The sequence below is a fragment of the Aedes aegypti genome, chromosome 3 (assembly GCF_002204515.2).
Source record: "Aedes aegypti strain LVP_AGWG chromosome 3, AaegL5.0 Primary Assembly, whole genome shotgun sequence".
Taxonomy (NCBI): Eukaryota; Metazoa; Arthropoda; class Insecta; order Diptera; family Culicidae; genus Aedes; species Aedes aegypti.
Window position 1 is genome coordinate 57046903 of NC_035109.1, and position 26372 is coordinate 57073274.

Here is a 26372-nt window from a genome sequence, read left to right on the forward strand (position 1 = left end):
CTCCACCGCCTCTTCCACGCCCAGAAGTTCCAGGACCGGCTGATCAAGGACACTAGTTCCGACGGCATCGAGTTCCGTTTCATCCCTCCCCGGACGCCCAACTTCGGCGGCCTTTGGGAGGCGCAGGTGAAGTCCTTCAAGGGACACTTCAAGAAGGCGATTGGCACCAAGGTGCTGAAGGTGGACGAGATGCTGACTGCCCTGGCCCAGATCGAGGCAGTTCTCAACTCCCGTCCACTGACTCCGATAAGCAACGACCCCAACGACTACGAAGCCCTCACTCCAGGGCACTTTCTGGGCCAGCGGCCCCTGACCGCTATCCCGGAACGAGATCTCCAAGATGTTTCCACCAACCGGTTGGACAAGTGGGAAGACGCGCAACAAGTGGCGCAGCAAGTCTGGAGCCGGTGGTCCACGCAGTACCTCTCGGATCTGCACAACCGCACCAAGTGGACCAAGCAACGCGACAACATTCGCGTCGGCATGATGGTCCTGCTGAAGGACGAAAACGCTCCACCACTGAAGTGGCACTTGGGTAGGGTCACTAAGATCTTCAAAGGGTCGGACGGCAACATCCGCGTCGTCACGGTCCGCACCAAAGACGGATGCTTCGATCGCGGAATCTCGAAGGTCTGTCCTCTTCCCATCCGCGACAACGAAGATACCCAACAACTCTCTAGCGCATGAGGCTTACGCCGATTGCCGCTCCGGTGCTTCGGCACCATCCATTTCTCGAAGTCGTCAAGTCACCCCAAGGGCAATCGTCGTAAAGGTCAAGTTGTATCGTCCATGCATGTTGTATATGTCGTCAGTCCGTAGTCAATGTGGTGAAGGGTTCGGCGCCCACGGCGTCGGCGTTGACCAAAGGGTCATCGCGAGAATCAGAAAACTCTAATCACTTCGTCTATCGCCGGTAGCACCACCGCTACCAACTTTTCCCGGAGGAAGCCATGGTAACCCCTCCACCCCGTCGTCGTCAACTGGTTGGCTCTGGGCTTGGCCAGCTCATCCTGTCGGCCAGCATCCCGATGGCTCGAAGCGACGAAGTGATGGTCACCCGACCACAGAAGCCCTCCGCCCGATCCGGACACTACCACCCAGGCGCACACTCCACGGAGAATCGTCAGGCACCATTCTTGCCTGGGTCGGTAAGTTGTTCCGGTTTTACAGAAATCTATGTCAGCCCACTACATCATATCTTTCCCGAGGAAACCATCACCACACGAACCACTCCACGCACCACGAAAGACGAAGGAAGCCAGGCATCAGCCGATGCGCTGGTGTACACGGTCGAGACCCGACGAGACTCTACCGATGAAGCCACCCGAAGAAGAAGCCGCCGTGCGTCCGGCACGGCAATCCCGAAAAAGGTCATCCCTAACCCCAAGGCAGCGCACGTGAGCCGTAGCTCGACGTGTGTCGGCGCTGAAGGCGCCTCGAAGCAACCGCAGCAACTTAGCAGTTCCCACCCCCTCGCGCGAGTGTGGCGAGGTCCTAGTCGACAAGGGTCGACGAAGTTTTGTTCTAGTAGGGAACCTTGATTCCAATTTGTATTGTTAGGGGTAGTTGTAAAATAGTATGTGTAGCAATGTATGTTAGTCTTGTTTGAAACTCGTCTGGTTTCAAGGCGGCCGGCATGTTCGGTCCAATAATTAAATTGAGAATCACTGTTGATCTCTTTAGATCACTTTCGATCTAGCTCCCGCTCGCGATAAGAGCTATCGGGTCTCGCTTCCCGAGATCCACCCGAAAGCGGGTCTAATGTTTATGTATATTAGCAATAAAATCAGTTTTGCACCAACTTTCAAACAGACAAGTTGTGTCTCCCTGTCGGTCCGCGAAATAAAGTTGTTGAGTCCCAGTACGCCGCGTTGTGATTACTTGTGAGAAAGGTCAGTGATCGGAGGTCGAGGTCAAGGACCTCGGGAACACCCGTGTTTTGGGCGGACCCATCTATACAGTCCACTCCCAAGGTTCGCGCCAAAACAATCACAAAGGTATCTTTTTGACAATTGCAGCAGAATAGAGCATGATCCAACTTTCTCGTGAGTACTTGAACAGTTATAGCACCACTGTTGATTTGTGCACCTTTTTCGCGTGTGGCCGTACTCGAAACATTGGCAACACAATAGTGGATTCGGGTAGAAAGGCCAACCCGGCCTCCAACCCGGAAGACTTAGAAAACCAACTTTCACTTTTTTACTGGATAGGTAGCCCGATTGAAAGTCAAAATGATGTCAGATGTATTTTCCTTGTTCTTCAGGGTCGTCCAGCTAGTTTTTCAACGATGCGCTCTTCTGACATCCGTATTAAGCTGAACGTAGAAATCACTTAACGGCTGATATTGAACATTTGATGCAACGCAACAGGGGATTTTTTTTCCACAAAATTTTCCACCGTTGGGAAAATTTGTAAAGAAAAGCCTGAAAAACTATGCCCGAACTCGTGGAAAATTTTCAAAAAAATATTATTTATCGTTTTTGAGTTATGGCCAATTTTGTGAAAAATGTCCAGACTTTTCTTTGAAAAATCATAACTCAAGAACGAAACATTGTAGAAACAAAGTTTTTATATGAAAATTTAAGCAAATTTTCTCAAAAATCCAAAAAAAAAATATGAACTGGAAAACAATTTTCCACAAAACTTTCCACCGTTGGGGAAATTCATAAAGAAAAGCTGGAAAATCTTTGCCCGAACTCGCGAAATTTTTTAATAAAATATTTTTAAGAAAGAAACTTTATAAACTTCAATTCTGGTAACTTTTAGGATGTATTTTTCTTTAGTTCCTGATCTATGGTCAATTTTGTAAAAAATGCAAAGATTTGCCATACATGTCTTTTCGTTTAAAAATCATGACTCAAGACTCATCATGACTTGTCGAACCGGATTTAAATTATCTCAAAACTATGAAATTTTTGAAATGGAATCAGTTTCCCAGGACGTTTTTCACTGTTTATGAAAACAAATAATGAAAACCAGATTAGCTATTCCAGTATATTTGAAAAGAGCGATCAATAAGATCCAATCCTACAATATTTTTCAATACGCTCATTTTTCGTTCCTAAAACATGATCAGATATTGCTAGGATGAGCTGTTTGAACCATATATTTACAAATTTATAAGTTCATACACAAAATTTCTTAAGAACGAAACTACATAGAAACAAAGTTTTCTTCAATCAAAATGTAGGCAATTTTTTCCTGTTAGGTAACTACAAAATTGACAGTTAAATAAATGGGTAGACAATATGACAAATAGGTATTTACCAATTCAAGTTAAAAGCGTTGAAATGGTTTGAGAATCATAAGTTTACCAAAAACTAACAAAGAGCAGTGAGAAAGTGCAAGTGTTGTCTATCAGCTGTATATTCCTCGTTATTATATTTTGTAAAGTGAAAAAAGTTTTCCCGAAGCTGTTGAAATGGACAAAATTCAATATTACGAATACAATTCTTTATGCTGTAGCCCCTTCGGACTGGACGACCACAAATCAGTAAGGACAAATCTACGATCGATCAGCCAAGGCCTCATCAAAAATTTGAAAAATCTCACAGAGAAGTTTCTTGTGCATCAATTCAAAGTAGATAAACAAAATAAATTTATAAGAGCTAAAAAGGAATCACTAGTTGAAAACAAAGAAATAATGTACCAGATGGATTTCGCGGAAAATTATTCGTGCGTGATACAAGATTCCATTCAAAGCCATTACTTTGTACGACCTCAAGTAACAATATATCCATTTGTAATTTATTACAAAGACAAATTTTCGATCAAAGTCTTAAATTTTGTTGTAATTGCTGACATAAAAAAGCATAACACGACATCAGTTTATGCTTTTCAAACAAAACTTATTTCAAGATTGAAAAATAAATTTCCTGAGCTTGAAAAAATCATTTATCTTTCTGATGATTGCGGAGAGCAGTACAAAAATAAATCAAATTTCAAAAATGTATGCAACCATGAAAATGATTTTAAAATTAGAGCACAATGGCACTTTTTCCCAACCTCACATGGAAAAGGTCCATGTGATGGTATCGGTGGCAATATTAAGCGAATGACTAGAGATGCTAGTATTAGAAAGTCAGCGGAAATTAATAACGCCAAACAATTTTTTGACTGGGCTGTGTCGCAAAAGGTGAAAGACCAATTTAAAAAGATTGGGAATTCATCTATGCAACTGAAAATGACTATTCAGAGGCTGAAAAATTACTTCAGGAGAGATTTTCTAACCTTGTTCCAATTCCTGGAACAAAAAATGTCATTCATTTATTCCAAAAGACGAACGAAGCATTTTTGCGAGTGAATTCTCAGATGCACATGAAAACCAAGAAAATACAGCATGCTTTGTTCTTAATACTACAAAGAAACGAAAATCTTCTGCTGGTAGCAACCAAAGGCAATCTTCCCGGTTGAAAAAATAGATACTTTTAAGATAAAATGTAAGTTATGTACTGAATAATTGAATAAATAAAATTAAAGAAAAATATAAAAAGAATCTTATTTGTTCCATAGAAAAGAAAGAATCCCTTGGAATGGAAAAAAAACAGTTTTTTCAGCTCTGCTTAACGGTGTAATGTTTCATGAAAAATATAATCCAATCCGACTCATACTTCATTAAAATCAATCCCATACCGTTTCTTTCAGATCTTTTACAAAATTTGCAATTGCTTTGATAAAAAAACCTTGTTTTTCTGATGCTTCGACTGAAATATGGGTTTTCAAAGAAAAGGCTAATATGGTCATTTTTCACAAAATTGACCATAACTCAGGAACAAAAAAAAGTACATCCTAAAAGTTACTAGAATTGAAGTTTATAAAGTTTCCTTCTCAAAAATATTTTAATAAAAAATTTCCGCGAGTTCGGGCATAGATTTTCCAGCTTTTCTTTATGAATTTCCCTAACGGTGGAAAATTTTGTGGAAAACTTTTTCCAGTTCATATTTTTTTTGGATTTCTGAGAAAATTTGCTTAAATTTTCATATAAAAACTTTGTTTCTACAATGTTTCGTTCTTGATTTATGATTTTTCAAAGAAATGTCTTATATGGCACATCTGGACATTTTTCACAAAATTGGCCATAACTCAAAAATGAAAAAAAAAAATGCATTCCAAAAATTTCAGTGATTAAAGCTTATAAAATAACCTTCTCGAAAATATTTTTTTGAAAATTTTCCACGAGTTCGGGCATAGTTTTTCCGGCTTTTCTTTACGAATTTTCCCAACGGTGGAAAATTTTGTGGAGAACTTTTTCCAGTTCATATTTTTTTTTTGGATTTTTGAGAAAATTTGCTTAAATTTTCATATAAAAACTTTGTTTCTACGATGCTTCGTTCTTGAGTTATGATTTTTCAAAGTAAGTAGTGTCAAGGGAAAACAAAAAATTTCCACCTGAGTTTTCCGGAAAAATAGGCGACCCTGAATTTTTCTCAACTTTTTTTATTCATATATCCATGAGCCCTGCCTGTGGAAAAAGTTTCATGAAAATCTGAGACCCTTCGGCCCAATTTGTACGATAATAAAAAAAAATCCCCAACAGTAACTTTGGTTCCATCGGATAGCTCTGATAGCTGCAGTAGTTTTTCAATCTGAGCTCGGTTTCTTGTTTGCAAAACGTATTTTGAGTCTGGAAAATTGAATTTTGTACATCCTCATCATGAAACTTTTAGCAAGTAGCTTATCATTCTTAATTGATATCGGATATAGAAGCTTCCAGCTGTCGTCTAATCAGCTTGCTTTCCTTTATCAGTAAACTTTTTGAAAAGGTCATTTTGAACAGAATAATGGTCCGCCTTAACGAAAGTATAATTTTTGCCAATGAACAGTTCTGATTCTGACATGGACATTCAACCACGCCTCAACTTTTACGTGTAATAAATTTGATACGCTCCAACAAATCTGAAGGCAATTCTACTGGTCGTGTTTTTCTAGACATTGAAAAAAAAAAAGAGTTCAACAGTGTTTGGCATGAAGGCTTGGTTTGTAAAATTAAAAAACTTTTTCATCATACATTTTTTAAATAATCCAAGGTTATCTGTCAAATTGTACACATGTTAATTACCAAAACTTTGTGTCTGAAACACTTCCGTCAAGAGCTGTTGTTCATCATGGCAGCATTTTGGGACATTTTTTTTACAACATTTGCGCATTTGACTTACCTGAGTTATCTCAAGAATGTCAAAAATCTTTTTTTGCGGTGTCATCTGTATTATATTGCAAAAAAAAGTTTGCATATTTATTCTCCATACTTGCAAAAATGGAAAATTTTTATTAACTAGATAATAAAAGCTAAACAGCTAATAACAAATTAGAATGATGTGACCTAACACAGAACACCCACATATAAGGAATGAATGTAATGTTTTAAACGATACTAATAAAGGAAATAAAAAAATGTTTTCTACAACCAGTCCTAAAACCTCGTCTTTGTAGCTCCCAAGAACGAAACGCAAATGTCACTCAAGCGTAGCTGTTCTTTTTCCGCAGTACAAAGTTGGACAAAATACGGGAAAAAGTTCACCCTTCCCTTCGGACAATATCCACTTACCTGTGTTTGACGTTGTGAACAGAAAGCTGTCAGAGAAATCACTCCATCCGTAGCGATTCCTGCCGTAGGAAGGAGTCAAGTTGAGCGAGGTAACGTTTTTGTTTTTTTGTTTTGTGTAGGTGCGTGATTCGTTTGTTTTGTCGTTGTTCCAATTTCATTCATGCATTTGCACGAGAAGCGAGCAGCAGCGGGATGCCATTTCCAGGATTTTTATTGCAGAAGATTCGTGTCCCCCAGGTGAGTGAAGTTCGCCATTTAATTACGTTCAAGTGGTGCGCGTCGGTGAAACGAGATCCACGTTCCGGTAAATGCGAGGGAGCGCGTGGACGGTTAGAAAGAGTGAGAGGAAATGAGAAAACGGAGAAATTAATTTCAATTTAAATAGGTAGTTTAAGTAGAATAACGCGAAGACGGTGTTTGGGCTATTCGATCATACTGGTGTAGGAATATAATCATTTGAACAATCGATGTTATGAAAATGTCTGAACAACAAGCGTTTCACGAGGTCTTTTAATCTACGTATATAATGACAAACAGCTCATAGTCCGATCTTCCGGAGGTCATCATAGTGGCCACTTTTGCCGATAAACTATTCCAATCATAAATTACAAAAATGTGTAACCATCTCTCACTGAACGGCGCCTCTCTGATAAGATTCATGTTACCGGACAACGAATCTATTAAAAAAACAGAGCGTGAAAAACGAGAAAAAAAAACAAACAAACATATTGCATCTCCAAAAGTGAAGAGGGTTTCAGCGGGGTGGCACTAACGCTTAAAGTTAGTACAACTATCTCCTTTACTGAAAGCCAAAAAGTCTAAAATTGGTTGGAGCATTGCTGAGAACGAGTATTTTGAAATTATAGATGCGTCCCAGGACTTTGCGGGTTAAAGATTAATTTCTTACAAACATATTTCAAAAGGCAAAACCTCGTTTCGAGTGCTAAACTATCTTGTTTTAGGAACAAATTTAATTTAAAAATCCCCGATCTAGTTCGTAAATTGAGATTCCATTATATGTCGTTACTGTATTCTTACGATTTATCTTCAATAACTCACTTCAAGTGTGTCATCGAACCAACGAAACGTCTACGGTTCATTTTCTTAGAATCGGCTTCCCCATTAGATCGATTAGTTCCACTCTAAGAAAATCATATTAAAAGGCGTCCCATTTTGTGACCTTTTTCCGGCCATCGAACATCGTTCGGCCTGGACAGAGCAAGAAGATACGTCTAGCAATGATTTACGGTTATTAATATTCCATTTTCCCATTTTCTTGTGCCCGGTCAATTCACCGGCTTCGTACGTAGGACCAACCAGCACGCAGATGTCCAGTTTACTAAAGAGCTGACAAAACCCCAAACAACTAAACATGTTTTTGATTGCAAAACAAAGTTAAGCCTTCATCTACAATAACAGATAATTAAGTGCACGTACGAAAATTTCAAAATAAAATTGTTGTAATTTTGTTAAAATTGTATTTCATGGCAACACAAATAAAGTATAAAACATGTTTCCCAACACTTCCCATAATAAAAACTTGTCAAACATTTAGAATGCATAACTTTTGCCACGATTTTTGAAATCTGAACCCCTGTGCAGCAGACCAACCCACGAACCAACCCCAAATGCCATATGTTGAATACAGATCATCCCACATCGAGACAGAGAAAATGGGCTATTAAACGGAATCGACGTGCAGCCGCCTTGCCGGTTGCCATCGATCGATTTCCAATCGAGGGAATGTGCTTAGTCAGGAGAATCGCCCGAAAGAGCCACCCGTAGATCCCGGAGATGGCCATAATAATTTGTCATTCGTAATAGCTGTCACACACTGCCGTGCCACAAAACGTCACAGAGGGACAGAAAAAAAAGTGGAACTCACATCGTATGAAAATCTCACTTTTATTCAATCAAGCACGTTTCTGGGAACTTTCTTTGCCGAGGCCGAAATGAATGCATCGATAATAATGCGCCAGACTCGACTGTGACGTTCGATTCTTCCATTGAGGAAGATGATTCAAAATGATAACTGGATCCCAATCGTATTTCACAGAGAAATAAAAAATATTAGAAACTTCGAGAGAATTCTCAATCAAAAGAACGTTTTCTTAAATCCTGGGAGATTGACTTGAAGTTAATATTTAAAAACTCAAAAATATGAAAGCTCCTGACGTTGATGGAATTTTTTACATCCTCCTCAAGAAACTTCCAGAAAGTAGCTTATCATTTTGAAATAGCATTTTGGAGAAAATAATATACAATATTTTTACATCTGACTTAACTGAGTTACCAAACTTAAAGTTAATTTCATATAAATACTAAAATGTTTACTGTGTCATTTTATCCCATTGGTGCGTATTGAGCCATGTTCCCCTACTCTTTTTGTCTAGCGCTCCGTGGGCGAGAAACGAGTTCAGCCAGGATTCCACTGTATCTAAGCCGGGTAGGCCAACCATCCAACCAACCGGTTGCTAGCAAATGCAAAGCCACACACTCGACCATTATTGTCCTATGTGCTTACCGGGAGTGGGTGATATATGCGTACCGTGACTTTGGGTGAAATCGATCATGTTTTATATTAGCGTGCTCATGAAAAATGTGATTCGGGATCAATTTTCATGAGTGAATTAATGGTGCATAAATTTTTGTTTTAAAGAAATCTACTTCACCTAAATTTACGGTAGACTTCACATTGAATATCGATGAACGTATAGGCTTAACAGTGATGCCTAGCTACGGAGCGGCATCCAATGTTCATGTATAGGCAAGGCACCACGACATGAGGAGAGCATCTAACCACTCGACGTACAATCCCGATGGATGATTACGGATTGTGGTTGTCATCCCTTTGCATGGACTCTTTTTTTTCTTCTTCTCGAAACATGAGGGATTGGATTCCACTGAACGTGTAGGACAAAAAGATTAGAGAGCCTCTTACCAAGGGAACATGACACTCGGGCCGTACCGAGTTGCCATGCAAGTTAAAAGAAAGCGGAAAGGCACGTTCTTCCTCTGGGACTGCGGAAGAAGAAAACTGTTGGAAGACGATGAGAAACTTTTAAATACTTAGGTTATCTACGACATGACCTTATGAGACTCATATGTTATTGTGGTATGAAATATCTATTTTCCTGTCCAACTCGGTAGCAATTCGCAAGACCAATTACCGAAAGAGCTTAAGCTTAAGCTTGATTGGCCCCCATGGTTGCTACTTCAGTATCGTCAGATAAGCTGAACTTTAACAAAGAACCTATCAGATGACTGCTTAGGACTAACATACACCCTTAGTGTATACACGCAGGTGGTCTTCTATTTTTAGGCAACAATGGTATCTGTCACGTCAGAATGAAAACCAATGAAGGGGGGATTGATGTTGCATTGGCCCATAGAAGACCGGATATACCACTGCATCTACGTCAGTTCATGCGGGAAGGTATAGGGGTAAGGTAATTTTATGGAAGATAGGAGTGATTTTCGTTAGCAGACTGCCGATGTATCTGGCGTAAGTAAAGGCCCGCTTCAATTATGATGGAAGGATAGAAGCGTAGATAAAAGGTATCTTATCCGTCTCTGGTTCTAGCGATTGCTATGAACGAATACAGTTTAAGTGTGACATAATTAAGATTGGAAGAAGCAAGTGATAGATACCACCACAAAGTACGAGGAAATTGACGAGCCTGGGATTAATTCAATGACTATCTGCTTATGAAGCAAAAGCGGAATGCATAAGACCACTAACCCCGTTATTCAAAAGAACAGAATGTGGAAATAATGTCGGTACGTAAAAAAAGTCGATTAATTATAGAAATTGCATCACACCCTCATTACATAGAGAATGAAATCGTTTGATTGACGAGATTCCTTATATATTTCGTCCCATATATTGCCGTTTGCATTTGAGGTGCAAATCTTGACTAACAATGCTACAATTGTGGTAAGGCAAAACAATCAAAGGACACCTAGCAACGATCATCGATATCACCACCAACCTAGCGAAGAAAATCTGTCTATGACACCGCATTTCTTGTGGAAAATCTTACCGTGTTTGGTGTTCCCGCATTTGATATTTGCATTTCAAACGCACACAGCAATACATGCACATAGTAAATCGAACCAATCCGTAGGAGGCGTCAAATAAAAGTAAAGGGCTGTTTATTGACTAAGTAATTCCATTTTTACAACTTTTTGGCTCCGCCTACTCCTATTGAAAGAAGTTATACAAATTACAGTTGTCTTCCAGGACTGTTCGCCACATTAAATTACAACTGATAAAGCTAAGTATGCTGTTATGCTCAAGAAAAGTAAAGAAATTTATTGACTGAAAGGGAGAAGAAAATTCCGTCGCAGCCTAATTTAAAACGACTTTTCATTTCAACTGCGTACTGCGATCAAAGAAATGTGATTTTCTTGGCCATTTCTTGGGAGAAATTTTCCACGCATCGAGATAGGCGATTACTTTTCTCGTCAGCAGAAAACCAGCCTTAAAACTAAAAATGGTTTCACAGCATCCGGTTTGTATTGTGGAATAGTAACACAAACGATTATTCTAAGTTTTTGACCATGGTAGCTGAACCGGAAAGATTTGCCTTTGCATGCTTGGCATTAAATTCTGATGCATCAGAATCTTCTTATAAATAATAAAACAGCAATAACTGAATAAGTTTAATGCTTCGGTAATTGACGCATTGATTCACGTCCACTTAACAGTACTGAGTTAAATCAATTAAAATTTGTGACGACTCCACCAGCAATGCTGCTGGCGTACAATTTAGCTATTTTTTGATGAGTATTTTTTAAGCATATTATAGTAACGTATGTAGCTACAACTTGATTTGACTTCTCCGGATATCCAATGTCGCTGAGTGAAAAACATTTTCGATTGAGCAAATGGTTTTTCGAGTAGAAAACTGTGTACAGTATAGCAAAAAATACATGGAAAAATGTTTGTACGTGAATTTAGCATCCAAAAACGTTATTTTGATTGTTTTTAATAAAACAAAAAAGTTTAAAAGTGTTGTCCGCTCAAAGCTAGAAACAGCGTCTGATTGTCGTATACTCTGATGATTAACTATCCACCTTTGAAAAACACAATTTATTGGTGAAAATAGTTGTGAAAATAGTTTGTTTGGTATCAGATGATGAAAGAGTTCTAAAAGAACTTATTTTTCATAATCACAATAAAATATTTTACAAGGGTCATAGTTTTGGAGCTTTTTGCGTCTTATGGGTTTGATATGCCTTTTTTCTTTATGTTAATGTTCAATAAAAAATTATATAGAGGTCTATATCTGTTTTTTTCAGGAAGAAATTTGTTCCTTTGGTTAGAGACAACTTATATCAATACTAGCTCATAGGTTTTGAGCAAAACAGAGCCACTTATCACACTTATATGAAGGTTCAACCACGACTCTCCAGAATGAGTAGTTTTTTTTTCTAAAATATGTTTGAGACTTAAATATGCTCCAGGTATGAATCCATCATATCGTTTGATATGGGCAAATGGTGGAGACATGGCTTGTGAAATATCTCACCCCATCGTTGATGTTTCAGAAGTTTTCATCACCATGATAATGAACTCGATGACTACGTGATTAAATTTGAAGGTATGCTTCCACTTCCACTAAGGTGAAAGTATCAGCTAAAAATTATGTCCAAAGCAGAAAACAGATTCTAAACAGATTGGACAATACAAAAATAATTAATAATTTTTATATTTTGATTACATGTTCCATATAACAACTGGCATAAAAAAGGGGCCCAGATAGCTGTAGCGGTAAACGTGCAGCTATTCAGCAAGACCAGGCTGAGGGTCGTGGGTTCGAATCTTACCGGTCGAGGATCTTTTCAGGTTGTAAATTTTCTCGACTTCCCTGGGCATTAAGTATCATCGTACCTGACACACGATATAGGGTAACCTATATATTTTGGACCCCCTGGGCCATTTTCCTGCAAATTTCCCAGATTAAATCGAAAGACCAACTTAATTTGCTTGCCATTTGGATAGATAGGACTAGTCCGCACTTGCATCAACCGTTTGTACATAGAAAATGTGTTTATTTTATCTGAAATTAATTCAATTTAATCGGTTCATCCATGCAACCGTTACAACACGTTACACAAAGAAATTGAAACCGGCAGAAATTTTCCACATGTAAACAAAAACTTGTTTCATATTTCTGAACTAAAAGCGCAGAATTTCTTCGGTTTTCCATTGTCAATCGATTGATTAGACTATGGGCAAGCATATTATACAACCAGTGTCGTGGACTTTGTCGCCAAACGATAAAAAATGCCGGGGGTCCAAAATATATTCTTTGGGGGTCCAAAATGTATTGGTGTGTCCAAAATAATGAAAAACAGTATCACAATTCAATTATAATCGACGTTTTTTGGATCCTACATGACCGTATGGGCATCTTTATCTCGTATAGCAAGTTTTTCTCTGCATTTTGGCATGTTTTTGGTCTTGGTAACGCGGTGCAATTAATTAATTGGGACAAAAAACTAAAATCACTCCCTTAGGGGGTCCAAAATATGACCGTGTTACCCTACGCATGCAAAAATAGTCATTGGCATAGTAAGCTCTCAGTTAATAACTGTGGAAGTGCTCACAAGAACACTAAGCTGAGAAGCAGGATCTGTCCCAGTGGGGTCGGAACGCCAGAAAGAAGAAGATGAAACACGATATGACGATTTTCGCATTTTGACCATACTGTAGAACAAATGCTGAAAAGCAGGCTCTTATCCAGGGATGTAAATATCACTTAGAAGAATACAATTGTTGATTATTGTCATGATGAACCTAACAAAATGTTAAATAAACTGAATTTGAGAAGAGAGTTAAAGCGGGTTCTTATAGTGAAAAAACAAATGGTATTTTGAGAACTGAAATCTGGTTCTCCATAACGCTTACAAAATATATCATTTTTTGCTGTTTTTCAGTATTATCTGAAGATTTTTATATAAACATAGGTATGAAATATATATCAAAAAAATACCTTAAGTGAAATTTTTATGTATTTCTTACTACAAGTACAATTCACAGCCAATCAACTAGATATTGATATACAAACTGGACGATAACTGGGTTTACCACCCTAGTTAGCCATAAAACCTTCATTGTGGATAAGGCATATATGTCTTCCTATCTTCAACTTATCGGATAGTTATTCCAGTTCCTTGATACTAGCTATCGGTTGGAGCATACAATGGCTTGCTCGGATACTATGGTCGAGTAACGACTATGTTTTCTTTAACCTATTGAATTATGAGACGATGAGGATTATGAGATACATTTCCGCTGTCTAAACCCTAACTGCCTATTAGACTGAAGCAAATTTTGAAGTTTTTGCTCCCCTATGCTTAAACGATGTTACTTATGATGAAAATGATCCTCCCGAAATTTGAAGTGATTCGGAAGAAATTTGGTTGTGCACACGCTATTTGAAGTTTATTTGGAAATTACTATGGAAAAGGCAAACCTTTTGTGTTCAGTCCTCTAACTGCTCGTCATAATAATCTATGGAAAAGTGAACACACTCATTTCATGTGATAACTTCCCAGCTACAACTTTGCCGAAGACCACATTTCGATGAGACGTAAGGATAATTTGTTATTATTGATAACAAAGTCTAAATCATGCTGAGATGAACATTCAATTACTCTCAGAGCAACTTCGGGAAGCGCAAGCAAGCGGTTTCGTTTTTTCACCTCCGGAGTTATTTATTTTCGGTTTTCGCGTTTTGCTGGGCAGCTGCTTGTTGTGCAGTCGAAGATAGAATACCAACTGGTGAGCTTGTTTCATGCTTCTGTTTTGAATAAGTTAAATATGATAATGTCATTATCGACACAGTGAAAGGTATACATATCCATTACAAAACGTAGCATAGAGGGAAGGGGCTTCCAATGACAAAAGTTTGCAGGACAAAATTTATGGACGTACCCTTATACAAAAACTTTTTAATTGGGACGAAATTTTTGAACGCCCCTAATACGAAGCTTTTCGTTTGACCTTGCGATGAATATTTTTCGATTGTGCCAAGTCCTGAATTCTTTTTAATCTCTTGCAGATTTCTTCTTCTAGTCAAATCCATCCATATTGAGGGAATTTTGATGAACTGCTGGGTAAATCGTTTGTATTGCTATAGAAATTATTATAGATCTTACCAAGACAATTTTAATGAACACAGTGAAAGTCTTAAAAAAATAACGCCTTTTAACGCAGAAAATCTAAGATCTTTTTTATCCTCAGATGCCTTTTCAAGGAATGTGCCTTTAAAGGAAGGGATTTTATTTTATGTTTTTAAAATAATTTACAATAGAAAACAAAAACAAAATTCAAAAACCTTCTAAAGTCATAACGGAAAAATTCTTGGCAACTATTACTGAAATAGTCTCAGAAGGATTTCTAGAGGTATTAATCTGGTTCTTAGCATTACGTCCTCACTTGGACAGCGTCAACTTCACAGTTTAGTGTTTAACGAGCACTTCCACAGTTATTAACTGGACGCTTTCCTTGCCTGAGTTGTCATTTTCGCTTGTGCATATTGTATGGCTTTCACTATGTCACTTTATGCAAAGAAAAGGTACGCTTGTCATTGTTGCCGCAGACTCTAACCACTAGGCTTAGGAAGGCTCCATGTGAAAATATTATTTCTGGTAAAATAAAAAGAATGAATTCGTAGTAATTTGTTGATAAATCTATTCCTGATAAATTTCTTGAGGCGTCATTATGAGAATTTTTGATTGATTACTGAATTATCTCGGAGCAATCCGTACAGAAATCACGAGATTAACTCCATAGTGAATTCCTGTCGGTCTCCTTGATAAAGGAACTCTTCGAAAGAAATGCCTGGAGAAATTCTCCTTACTAAATTGGTCTTATGGATTGCAAATCTCGAAAATCCTGGTAAGTGATGCTTCTTATGCAATTATGTAGGATAATCATTCATAGACAGTGAAAACGAATGTTTTCAGAATGAACAGAAAAAAAAAACATTTTTTTTTGCGATTTCTCGTCGTAATAGACTGTTTTTCATCACGCCAACCTAACGGCCTTCTTTTGTGCAGTGAATTATGACGTGTGGTAGAAGTCATAACGTGACTGAAATCAGTTGCGTAATGACTATTACGCAACGATTTTCCATCACGCAACTATTTTGAGTTCCGTAATGAATCATAACATGATAATTTTCAGAAATTAAAAACATTATGGTAAAAGCATTCCAATATGATATGTCATAATCTCAAGTGGTCGTTTACGAAATTGCAAAAAATGTTGTAGCGTCGTGCGGGGCTACTTTTGATTCGAGGGGCTACTTTGGACACTTCCTTTCTTGAAGTATTTTTGTGAAACTAATGCATAATTCTTAACATTTAATTGTGCTAGATGAATGCTTACGCTCATAAGCTATTGGTTTTATACGCCATTTTCTAGAGTACATCTTGATTATCTGTCAAAACATAACAAATATCTGATGTCTCGTGTACAGTAGGGTGGGGCTTATTTCCAAAAATCTTCCGTAGTCAGGATTTACAAAGTGGAAAATGATCATCGGTCCCAAAATAACATCCTGTGAAAAAATGAGAATTTTTGGTGAAGGTTTAGAGGTGGTGCAAAGGGCGTAAGTGCAGTTTTCCCATTTTAGTGAACTCTGAAAAATTTTGGTGTGCTTTTCAGCTTATTTTGGTGATTTTAAGACCCCAAAGGGCAAAAAATTACCTCAAAATTGCGATATCTCTACTCCTTTAGATGATATTTGACGAAATATATTTTATGCATGCGATTTTTGGCCTTTGAATAGGTTACGCTGACTGATTAATATGAACACGAATAAGCATATGAATAGCTAGGGAGAATTCCTATGCTAGTAGAATGAAACAAAGAGCAAAGAAGAATGAGAGAAAGAACAAAGAACACAGAAAAATGTAAGGTGGGGTGGGTTAAACAGGTGGGAGGGTGAAACTAGTGATGTCTTGAGCGTAACTGAGGAATCTAGAAAACGATGATTATATATATTGACTTCATTTTTTTTTTTCAATCTTTATTAACGAGATTTTCAGCTCTTAAGCTATGGGCTAGTTCATCTCGGGACCAACGGGTTTACTTCTCTTCCGAAGGATGTCGCCACTGAAATTTTTAGTGACTATCTCGGGGATGGGATTCGATCCCAGATCCTCAGCGTGAAAGGTGTGTGTTCTGACCACTACACCAGGTCCGACCCCTTGACTTCTAATTAATATTACCTACTTCAGAAATATTTCGAGCAATTTTTCTTCAAGTAGGAGAAGAGCACCAATTTTTCAACCATCTCAACTTATTGCAACTTTATTGGACTTAATGGAAAAATTTCAATAACGGCTAAAACGTCCTTAGTTCCATGCGAAGTTTTATCATTATTCTCCTGGTAGATACAGATTATAGATAAATGCACGTCACTTTACTGCTTTAGTTCAATAATCATTTGATTGTTTTTTTTTTCTGAATGATGATAGCAATTTATCGAAAAGAACCGTTGCAAAATTTACATCCTGGAAATTCAGCCTCACGCAGTATCTATTAAATTCATAACTAATTTATATAATTATTTATATATACATAGAACATCCTGTGAAAATTCCTTCATGTAGTTCTGTCCTAAAAAATATGTTTCAGAACTGTGACGACCTAATTATGGTTTTATTTGAGAGGTTTTCAACCTGAAGTGCTTTATCTCTTGCACCCTATAGAAGCTCGTGCACTAATTTGAATTTTGACTACCGATTTTTTTTCCTTCTGCTGTTGTTTATACACATCGATTTCAAATACAGATGTAGAACGATGTATTGAACTTCATCTGCATTTTCGTTTGTCCGAAGTTTTGTTGAAGGTGTTTTGGCGCGAGTGAAGTATTGGAACCCCAAACGCAATTAATTGCTGAAATGGCATCATAATCCGGAAATTCCTGTGGAAATTCTAACAAGAAGTGTTATTGCTGGAAAGCAAAAATCGTTTATAGATTTACCTAATAAGGATATATCGTGTGGGATCAAAATCCGAACACCTAAGAAATGAATCTAAACCCTTCCACTTCATATAAAACTTCTTCTATATGTATGAAGTGTACGGATTTTGAGCCTGTATGGATTTGGGCCCCTCTGTAATTTCTTTCAGATTATAAAAGCATTTGCTGGAGTTATATCAAACGGACATTCTAAAATACTAAATGAGTGTTTAACTTGCATATAATCACATCTCATACATACAACCGGGATATTTTCACGGCTCCAGAGTTGATTCTAATATAATATCATCAGTTACACCCTCCCCCCTGTTTAACCCACCCCACCTTACATTCTTCTGTGTTCTTTGTTCTTTCTTTCTTTGCTTTTTTTTCATTCTACATTCTAGCATAGGAATCCTCCCTAGCTATTCTTATTCGGGTTCATAGTAATATGTCATTGTAACCTATTCAAGGGCCAAAAATCACATGCATAAAATATATTTCGTCAAATATCATCTAAAGGAGTTGAGATATTGCAATTTTGAGGTGATTTTTTGCCCTTAAGGGTCTTAAAATCACCAATACAAGCCGAAAAGCATACCAACATTTTTCAGAGTTCACCAAAATGGGAAAACTGCACATACGCCCTGTTCAAAACACTGCAAATTAAAAATGGAATTTCTTGATACACAACACATTGTATATACACTCCTACACTTAATGCTGAACACCACTTTATAATATAAGAAACTGAATTAAATAGACTTGACCCGCACACCGCACCCAGTGTGCAACAAAATGCGCAAAGCTGCAACACGCCTAGCTGTCAAAGCGAAGCATAACAGCATAACCAAAATGTAAACAATAGCATAAGAAATAAAGTTAGTTGAATTCCGCTTTCCACCGTGTTTGAACGCAACGTTCCCGTTTTCGGTTTTTGTGGTGTCCGAAAGTACCAAGCGCGAGTTCAATTTACCTTCCTCATAGTGCCGTGTGATTTGTGCGATTTCCAATGCCAAATTGAGCTGGAAAGTGAAAGAAACGGGGTTTCTGCGCTGGGAAGTATCCCACAATCTATTAGGAAGAAGAGTGGTTAAGTGCTAAACACGCCCTTTGCGCCACCGCTAAACCATCACCAAAAATTCTCAGTTTTTCACAGGATGTAATGTTATTATTATGGACCGATGATCATTTTCCACTTTGTAAATCCTGACTACGAAAGATTTTTGGAAATAAGCCCCACCCTATGTACAGTGGTTTTGCAAAATTAGAAGAAAGTACTCTCAGAATACGTGTTTTATCTGTAAACATTCACAGTAAACTCAATACGATTATTAAAATTAAATAAGTGGATTTCATGCAAGAAATATCATGTTTGAACTTCAAATACGGCTGATAACTTCTTTTCTGAAAACTTTCGTAGTATGATACTTGAACATGGTACGCTCATTCCGGAAATTGGATAGTTTAAAAGCGTATTCTTGCCTGTCCTCAGAATCACCTAAAAAGTTCATTGATGACTTTACAAAAGGGCGGAAGACAATAGTGCAGGCACCGAAAGTGTATCGCGTAACCGCCAGGAAATATACAATAAACTATTCTACGTTTTATTGACGAATAGATTTTCGTGCAAATTCTCAACTTGAAAAGATAAACATTCACACGTCTGTTTATATGGCAATCCAGCAGAAGCACACACCTTGTATTCAATGCAAAATCCAACAGTGTGCGTTAGAAATGCGTTACATGTTGCTTTTGTTAGCTACGACGCCATCCAATACATGACAAACATGGTGGGACGCGAATGCACGCGAGGGTACAAACAGGTCAACAATACCCAAGCAAAAGCTTGCTTGTTTCTTGAAAGAACTTCTGCTGGCTATGTCATATCGTCAAAAACAAACTCTTAGGTCTGGCTTCCGTAAATGTGGAGTTAATTCGTTGGAACAGGAGCAGCTTCTTTGCCGTCTCCCCTGGACAGAGGTTGACACAGAACGATTCATTCAAGGACAACAACGAGAGAATTCAACTAAACAAGGGAACGAAAGAGAACACAAGAAGAAACTGATGGTTGACCCTGGCAAAGGTATCACTCCGGACTTAGTTTAAAAAACTGTCCAAAGTAACCCCAGCGGTTATACGAAGGTAATCGTGCTACTCCTTGTTTCTAGAGCCAACATTTTAGATTAATATCTTGAGTTCACCAGCTAGTATTAAGATCTTGAATATACGAAAAAAAATCATAGAAATGAAAATTATAAAATGCAAACTTGAAAAAATGTCAAAAGAAGCCCGGTCCGACGGCACGGAACTTGTTACAGAACAAGATTTTTACAGCACTCGTCATAATTGTCCTACTTGACAAGCCTCGTTGGATAAATGTACGGCTTGTGCTGAAAAAATCGTCATTTACTATTATAAATTACTATTAATCACTCACCTCACCCTATGTAAAACCATTTCACACAAAACCTTTACCTACCCACAAATCAAAATTAAGATTAACTCTTCAGGACAGTATTGTTGTGATTCTCATCACTCTCCGGAAAGTTTTAATCTCTCCTCTGGCAACTCTTCCCATGGCGATCCAATTCAACTGACTATTGGAACTAAACCCCCGAGCCCAACACCAGTGCGCTGGATTGACCCCCGTATGAACACCCATATTCCAAACCTCCCCCACAAACACAGCTCAAGTCATCAATAATTACCTCGATTGCACTCGGGCTTCGTACTGCTGGTCCGGATCCAGTCCTCGCAGCAGATAGCTCATGCCCTGGGTGTAGTGATGTGAGTAGGGAAACGCCGGTAGCACCACGTCCCGCCAATCCGTCTTGGACCACCTGGTTCCCCGGTGCATTCCGTGCCCGTTGTACGCGTTGTTGTACGAATACGGCTCGAACGAGGTTATCTTCCGGTCGTAGTCCAGCATCTGCTCCCGTCGTCGTCGTTGTCACAGAGAAGGTGCGTGATTCGAAGAGACACAGGACACCGGCCACAGGAACGTGTAATGTGTTCATGTCGAGGAAGCAGCCGATTGTGGTTATGGAAGTGGTGCACAAAAAAGCAGTGTGCAGTTGCATACGGCGAGCCCGAGAATAGATGCGAAGGTGGTTCAAGAGTGTCGTACCGGTCCATCCCGACGAGATAGCGTTGGTGGGCAAAAAATGTATGGAAGAGAAGAGTAGACAAGAGATTGAATTAATTTTGCGTTATTATGATAGACCAGGTTTTTCTGGATTAAGGAAATTACGTTTCATACGTCGGGGGATCGAACGGTGCGATATCGGGTTTCTTGAAAAAATCGGGTTCGAAGGGTTGTTGTAACCAGGGCCGTACATTTTTATTTCATTAATGCTTTTTTAGTCCCCAACTGACAGACTCCAGCTTGCCTTTCATGTGAAACTCTACTGTTTCGTTTCAGTCCGACGTACTTTTCCTTTCATCGCAGCAAGCATAGTCTGTCATTTATTTCGTGCTGCTTGTGCATCGCGCGTCATAAATCAGAGCCTCACCGCAGCGAGTTGGCCTTTCAATCGGTAGTCTCTAACTTTAGATATGAGAAGATATGACTACCGTTTTGATTCATATAAAGGACCTTAAGACTTCAGTGAAGTCCAACAAATCAAAACACATATGAATTGAATTGTATGAAACTTTAGGTTAATCAGGCCTTGCAAACACTTAAATTTCGAATGGTGATTGAAGATTCGGATTCCACATCATGAATTCACTTTAATAAATAGAAATGTTTGGCCTCTTCGTGATTTTTATTCTGGACACAACCACACTTTTGCTTCATATTCCGGACACTTTGATTCGAACTCCGGATGAGCAATAACGTAACAAAACGTAATTAGTGGAGACAATTGAAAATCGCGTGTGGTCAAGGCGATAAATTTCAAATTTCGCGGTTCCATAGTTTTGGCCATATTTTATACACAATACACATTCTCAGTGAAAATAGCCTTATTATGTGTAAATCTCAAGTCATTTCATTAAATATAGTTTTTATTTTTCAAGTTAAGCTGATAAGCTTAATACTTATAATAGAGTTAATGCAAAATTTGAAACAAAAACAGCAAGCCAGAATGACGCCCTGATTAGAGGTCATAATATTTATAATGGATCTTCAACTTCAAAATTAATGAACCATTTTCATAAGCAAGATTGGAATTCACTGTAATTTTCACATAAATTCTCCAAATTTAACAAATTTCGCGGCTTATCGCAATATTTCCAAAATTTCGCGGATATCGCGACTTCCGCGGTAATAAGAATAGTTAAATTATCAATCAAACGCTCTTAGCCGTTAGAAAGGCATCAAAACTAGTTGAACATAGCAAATTTTCATGCATTGCTATATAAAATGTTTGTTATAATCATTTTTCAAATTGTGTACTTTGTAATGGAAAATTTTGAAACATTTTGAGTGAAATCTTTCCCATAGAAAGTAGACTGTCCGGAATTTGAAGCAGTTCGGGATTTGAATCAAAACGGTATTATGAAACGTTATACTGGAGCAGGGTAAGTGTACCAGTTATGGATATAATGTTTCCCTATTTCGACATGCAGGATAGTTTGATTATCTTGAAATTTTCAATAGGTTTGTTTATGTAAATAGTTTGATACCAAATATATCTTGAGGTTGAAACATTCAAAAAAAAAATCAAAATGTTAAAGTTTTCGAGAAATCACATATGACCAAATAGGGCACCACTGAATATTTCATAACAAGGCAACAATGATCTCAGAAATAATAACATGTTCAAACAAGAGACAAAACCTAGCAAGACATATGATCAAAAACCTACTTTTGCAGCGCTCAGCAACCCCTGGTTTTGTATGGTAGTTTTCTGGTTCTCCGGAAGATCCGGAACATCCGGAAAAGTGAATATATTTTTGAAAATTGGCTTGGAGCGCTGCGATTTTTTCAATCGAATATTTTCTTTTACATTTTTTTTTTGGTAGGCTCAGGCGCCGTCAGGCATAACAGAGCCGAATTCATTAGATTTGATTTAGAAATTCAAATAGCCTCGTAATGTACAAATTTTGTTTCAAGGAACTGTAAAACTCGCGGTTTGGTCGAGTATTTTAATTATTATTTTCCATCATATCTCGAAAGGCCATATTTCGGTTTTCCGGAAGATTCGGAACATCTGTAATAATGGACATATGCTGACAATTGACCTACAGGGCTGCAATTTTTTCAAATGATTTGCATACGTGATACCAGAATCGGATTATGCCATTGCTTTCTTTTGGTAATGAACGGCCATTTTGTGGTTTTTCGGAAGATCCGAAGCATCCGCAAAATTTGACATTTCCTGGAAGAGAGCTGTAATTTGTTCCACATCCGTAAAATGGACATATCTTGACAATCAACCAAGAGACTGGCAATTTCTTCTAAAAAATGCATCCGTGGTTTCAGCATCCTATCAATATCGTCACCGTCGTCTGGTTTTGAGTACCACCTTGTGGTCCTCCTAAAGAAAAATCCACTTGAAAGAAATCGTAGCTCTATGGGTCGATTGCCAGCATTTGTCCAATTTTACGGACTTTCTGGATCTTCCGGTGGCACAAGCTATGGTCATTCAAAATCATACCGAGAAAACGATGGTATGCTCATTTGAAGCTTATAATCAAAGGAGTTTGAAAAAAAAACTCCAGCTCTCTAGCTCACATTTTTGGATATGTGCACTTCTGCGGATGATCCGAATCTTCCGGAGGGCGAAAAAATGGCTATTCAATATTATACCGATTCAACGATGTTATACTAATTTGAACCTCATTACTAGACGTCTTTTGAAAAAGAAAAATCTCAGCTCTCTAGCTTAATTTTCAGGATATGCCCACTCTTACGGATGGTCCGGATCTTTCGGAGGATCATGAAAAGGATATTCGAGATCACACCGAGGCATCGATGGTATGCTAATATAAAGTTTATCACTGCAAGTCGTTGGAAAAAAAATCCCAGCTCTCTAGGTCATCTTTCAGGATACGTCCCCTATTAGTGATGTTTCGGATCTTCCAGAGGATCAAGAAATGACCATTCGAGATCATACCGAGGAAACGAGGTAAATTAATTTAAAGCTCATTACTGCAAGTCATTGAAAAAAAAAAACAATCCCAGCTCTCTCGGTCAACTTTCAGGATATGTCCACTTTTATGGATGTTCCGGATCTTTCGGAGGGCCTTAAAGTGAACTTTACCGCAATCGTTTGTCCCCCGATATCACAATATTACCCGAGGATACATAATTTACGTTTCCTGGTCAATATGAAGTGTTCACACACAACACAATTTACTATGATTGAACTGTTCAGTAAAGGACTTGATCGAATTGTCACCCGACCTGACCAAGGATGCCACCGGAATAACTCCTGCTATTGGGAATAACTTGGTCCACATGTGCCAGCATATGAAACTAGAAACCTTAGGATTGTATGTTGAAGACCGCATCTAAATTAGTTAAAATAAACGTTCACAATATCAATTTGAAAACAAAAAATCGGAACCCGGTTGGATACGAGTTAATATTGATTGATTCCAATTTATGAACGTGCTTGCATTTTTCATCCAAAATAAGTGTTTTCTTTCATATGACTTGAAATAATACTATTTTGAATCATCAACAAGAACCTTTTCAATAACAGAAGTTTTACCAATATCTTTGATTTGTATTTTTTTAGTACTTAAACTAATTTCTGTAGCAAATTAGCCACGTAGATCAGCATACAAGCTGGTAAACTTGCATGCAAGTTGAATGAAATCGATATATAATGTATTTTGAACAATCAGGCACTCTTCCTTAGATGTGTCTAATTAAATGACAAAGATAATTTCAAAAACTTTTGAAATTTTTGAACGATTTGCTAAATTACTTAGACATATATTGAAAAGCAATGCAATCTAACGATATATCTTAGCATGATTTTACGAGGAAATATTTTGAACATCATCAAAAAACTTCTGGTAGCAATTTGTGTATTTGTGATCAGAGATTTAACTGGAATATTTTTTGTATTTTTTACTGTGGTGAACCCTTTTATGAACTGATAACATAAGAAATTACTCGGGAACATTATTGAAAGAATCGCAGTGGTGAGCTCTGAATGAAACGATGGAAAAAAATTCTGAAAAATTTCTTGTGGATGTAGGAAGCATGATTAGATGTAAATATATAACTAATACCCATGTAAATAAATTTAGCAAATAATGTAAAAAAAGCGATGATGATTCGATTCCATGATGTAAATATAAATAAAAAAAAAATATATATATAAAATCAATTGTTGATAAATTAAAAGAGAAAATTTATTTACATGGGTATTAGTTATATAATTACATCTAATCATGCTTCCTACAGTGGAGTTCGAAACAAAATTGATTGAAGAACTTCTGGAAGAAATCTAAATAGATTTTCTGCACACAAGAGCAATATTCTGGAGAAATTACTGGGAGAAACCGCAGATAATTGAAGGAACCTGTAGTTAAAAGCCTTGAAAAATAATTGAAAATATACTCCAGAATTCTTGAAGGGTTTTCTAAAGAAGAATTCATAGCTGAATATTATTAAAACACTGGAATTAACCTTTGTGAATTTTCTTGCAAGATGTCCTATAGTAACAACTGGGAGAAATGATAGAAAAAATAGTGGGCAACTATTTTAAGGAAATTTTGGGATCGTCGCTGGGATTTTTTAACAGCGTAATTTACTACCGTGCTGCAGCCATAACCGGACGCTCAAGCAAGGTTAATTTTTTAAACTTTAATTATCATATATTTTCCCTAGATTTAAATGAAACCACATAATGTTACCAATAGTATGAAACCATATGGTTGTAATAACAATTAATTTGATGATGAAAGTAACATTTTTTTTTTATTATTAGGCACTCCGTGCACTTGGCCACTACTATGCCGATTATCATATCTATGTATATCCTTATTGTTATTTCTCTCATACCAAGCAGGTAGAGGAGAGAGCTGCCGTTGGTCCAATCCATATCCATATACGTAGTCCATTGGTGTGCGGTGGTTCATTTTGTCATATTTCCGTGTCGTGTGAGGCAACAGCCTACAAAGAGGGTCAGTTTGTCTTAGCCACCAACTGATACTGACGGAGGATGGATGTGTTTCCCCAATACACGGTCCTTCGTGCGGCGTCTTCTGGTGACTGGTTTTTTTGTGAGGGAGGATTGGGAATCGAACCCATGACCTTCCGCATACGAAGCGAAAGCGTAACCTCAAGGCTACGGGACCCCCCAGTAATGATTTTATCATGAAAATTGTTGAAATAAAAAGGCACGCCTTGTCCTTAAATTCGGACATCTGAAAAAAGCTTAGTTTTTAAATCCGGACAATATCCATGAATTGATAATTAAATTTATGAAATTCTAATACTCACTCACGATGTATGCTGCTTGAAAGAATAGAAAATTTGTGCATAAACGCAAAGTTCACCTCAACTACAGCACAGACATAGCCAATCAACTGCTCGTGGTTTAAACTGAAGCAATAATTTGAAGGTTTTCTTGCATAAGAGGCATTCCGAACACTTAAAAACTGCTTTTGATGATATTATCAAGTTTATTCAGTACTAAATTCCAAATATTCACTGACATAAAAAATACCGCGGCTTCAGTATGATGTCCAGATTTAGATTTCCTAGAAAGCCTCTGTTTGCGTTGTAAAATGCTTATTTACACCAATTACCACTACTCTCGTGTTTTCGAGTTGTTTAACTGCAGTTCGATTCACTTTTTTTTATTGAAAACGCTAGTCAAATATTATACTTTTAACACATTATCACAAACTAAAACTTGTGGTAGATTCGGCGA

At 37.7% G+C, this 26372-nt stretch overlaps 1 protein-coding gene across 4 annotated transcripts in view; it reads right to left on the bottom strand.

Annotated features, from left to right (window-relative positions):
- The window catches only part of LOC5579882 (hemicentin-1), a 609400-nt gene that overhangs the window by 13316 nt on the left and 569712 nt on the right, over positions 1 to 26372 (bottom strand). For all 4 annotated transcript variants that reach the window (XM_021855614.1, XM_021855615.1, XM_021855616.1 and 1 more), the window contains 2 exons: positions 20241 to 20461; positions 6545 to 6603 (listed from right to left, as the gene is read on the bottom strand). In XM_021855614.1, the coding sequence (XP_021711306.1) occupies positions 6545 to 6603; positions 20241 to 20461 (280 nt within the window). The remainder of the gene's footprint in view (positions 1 to 6544; positions 6604 to 20240; positions 20462 to 26372) is intronic.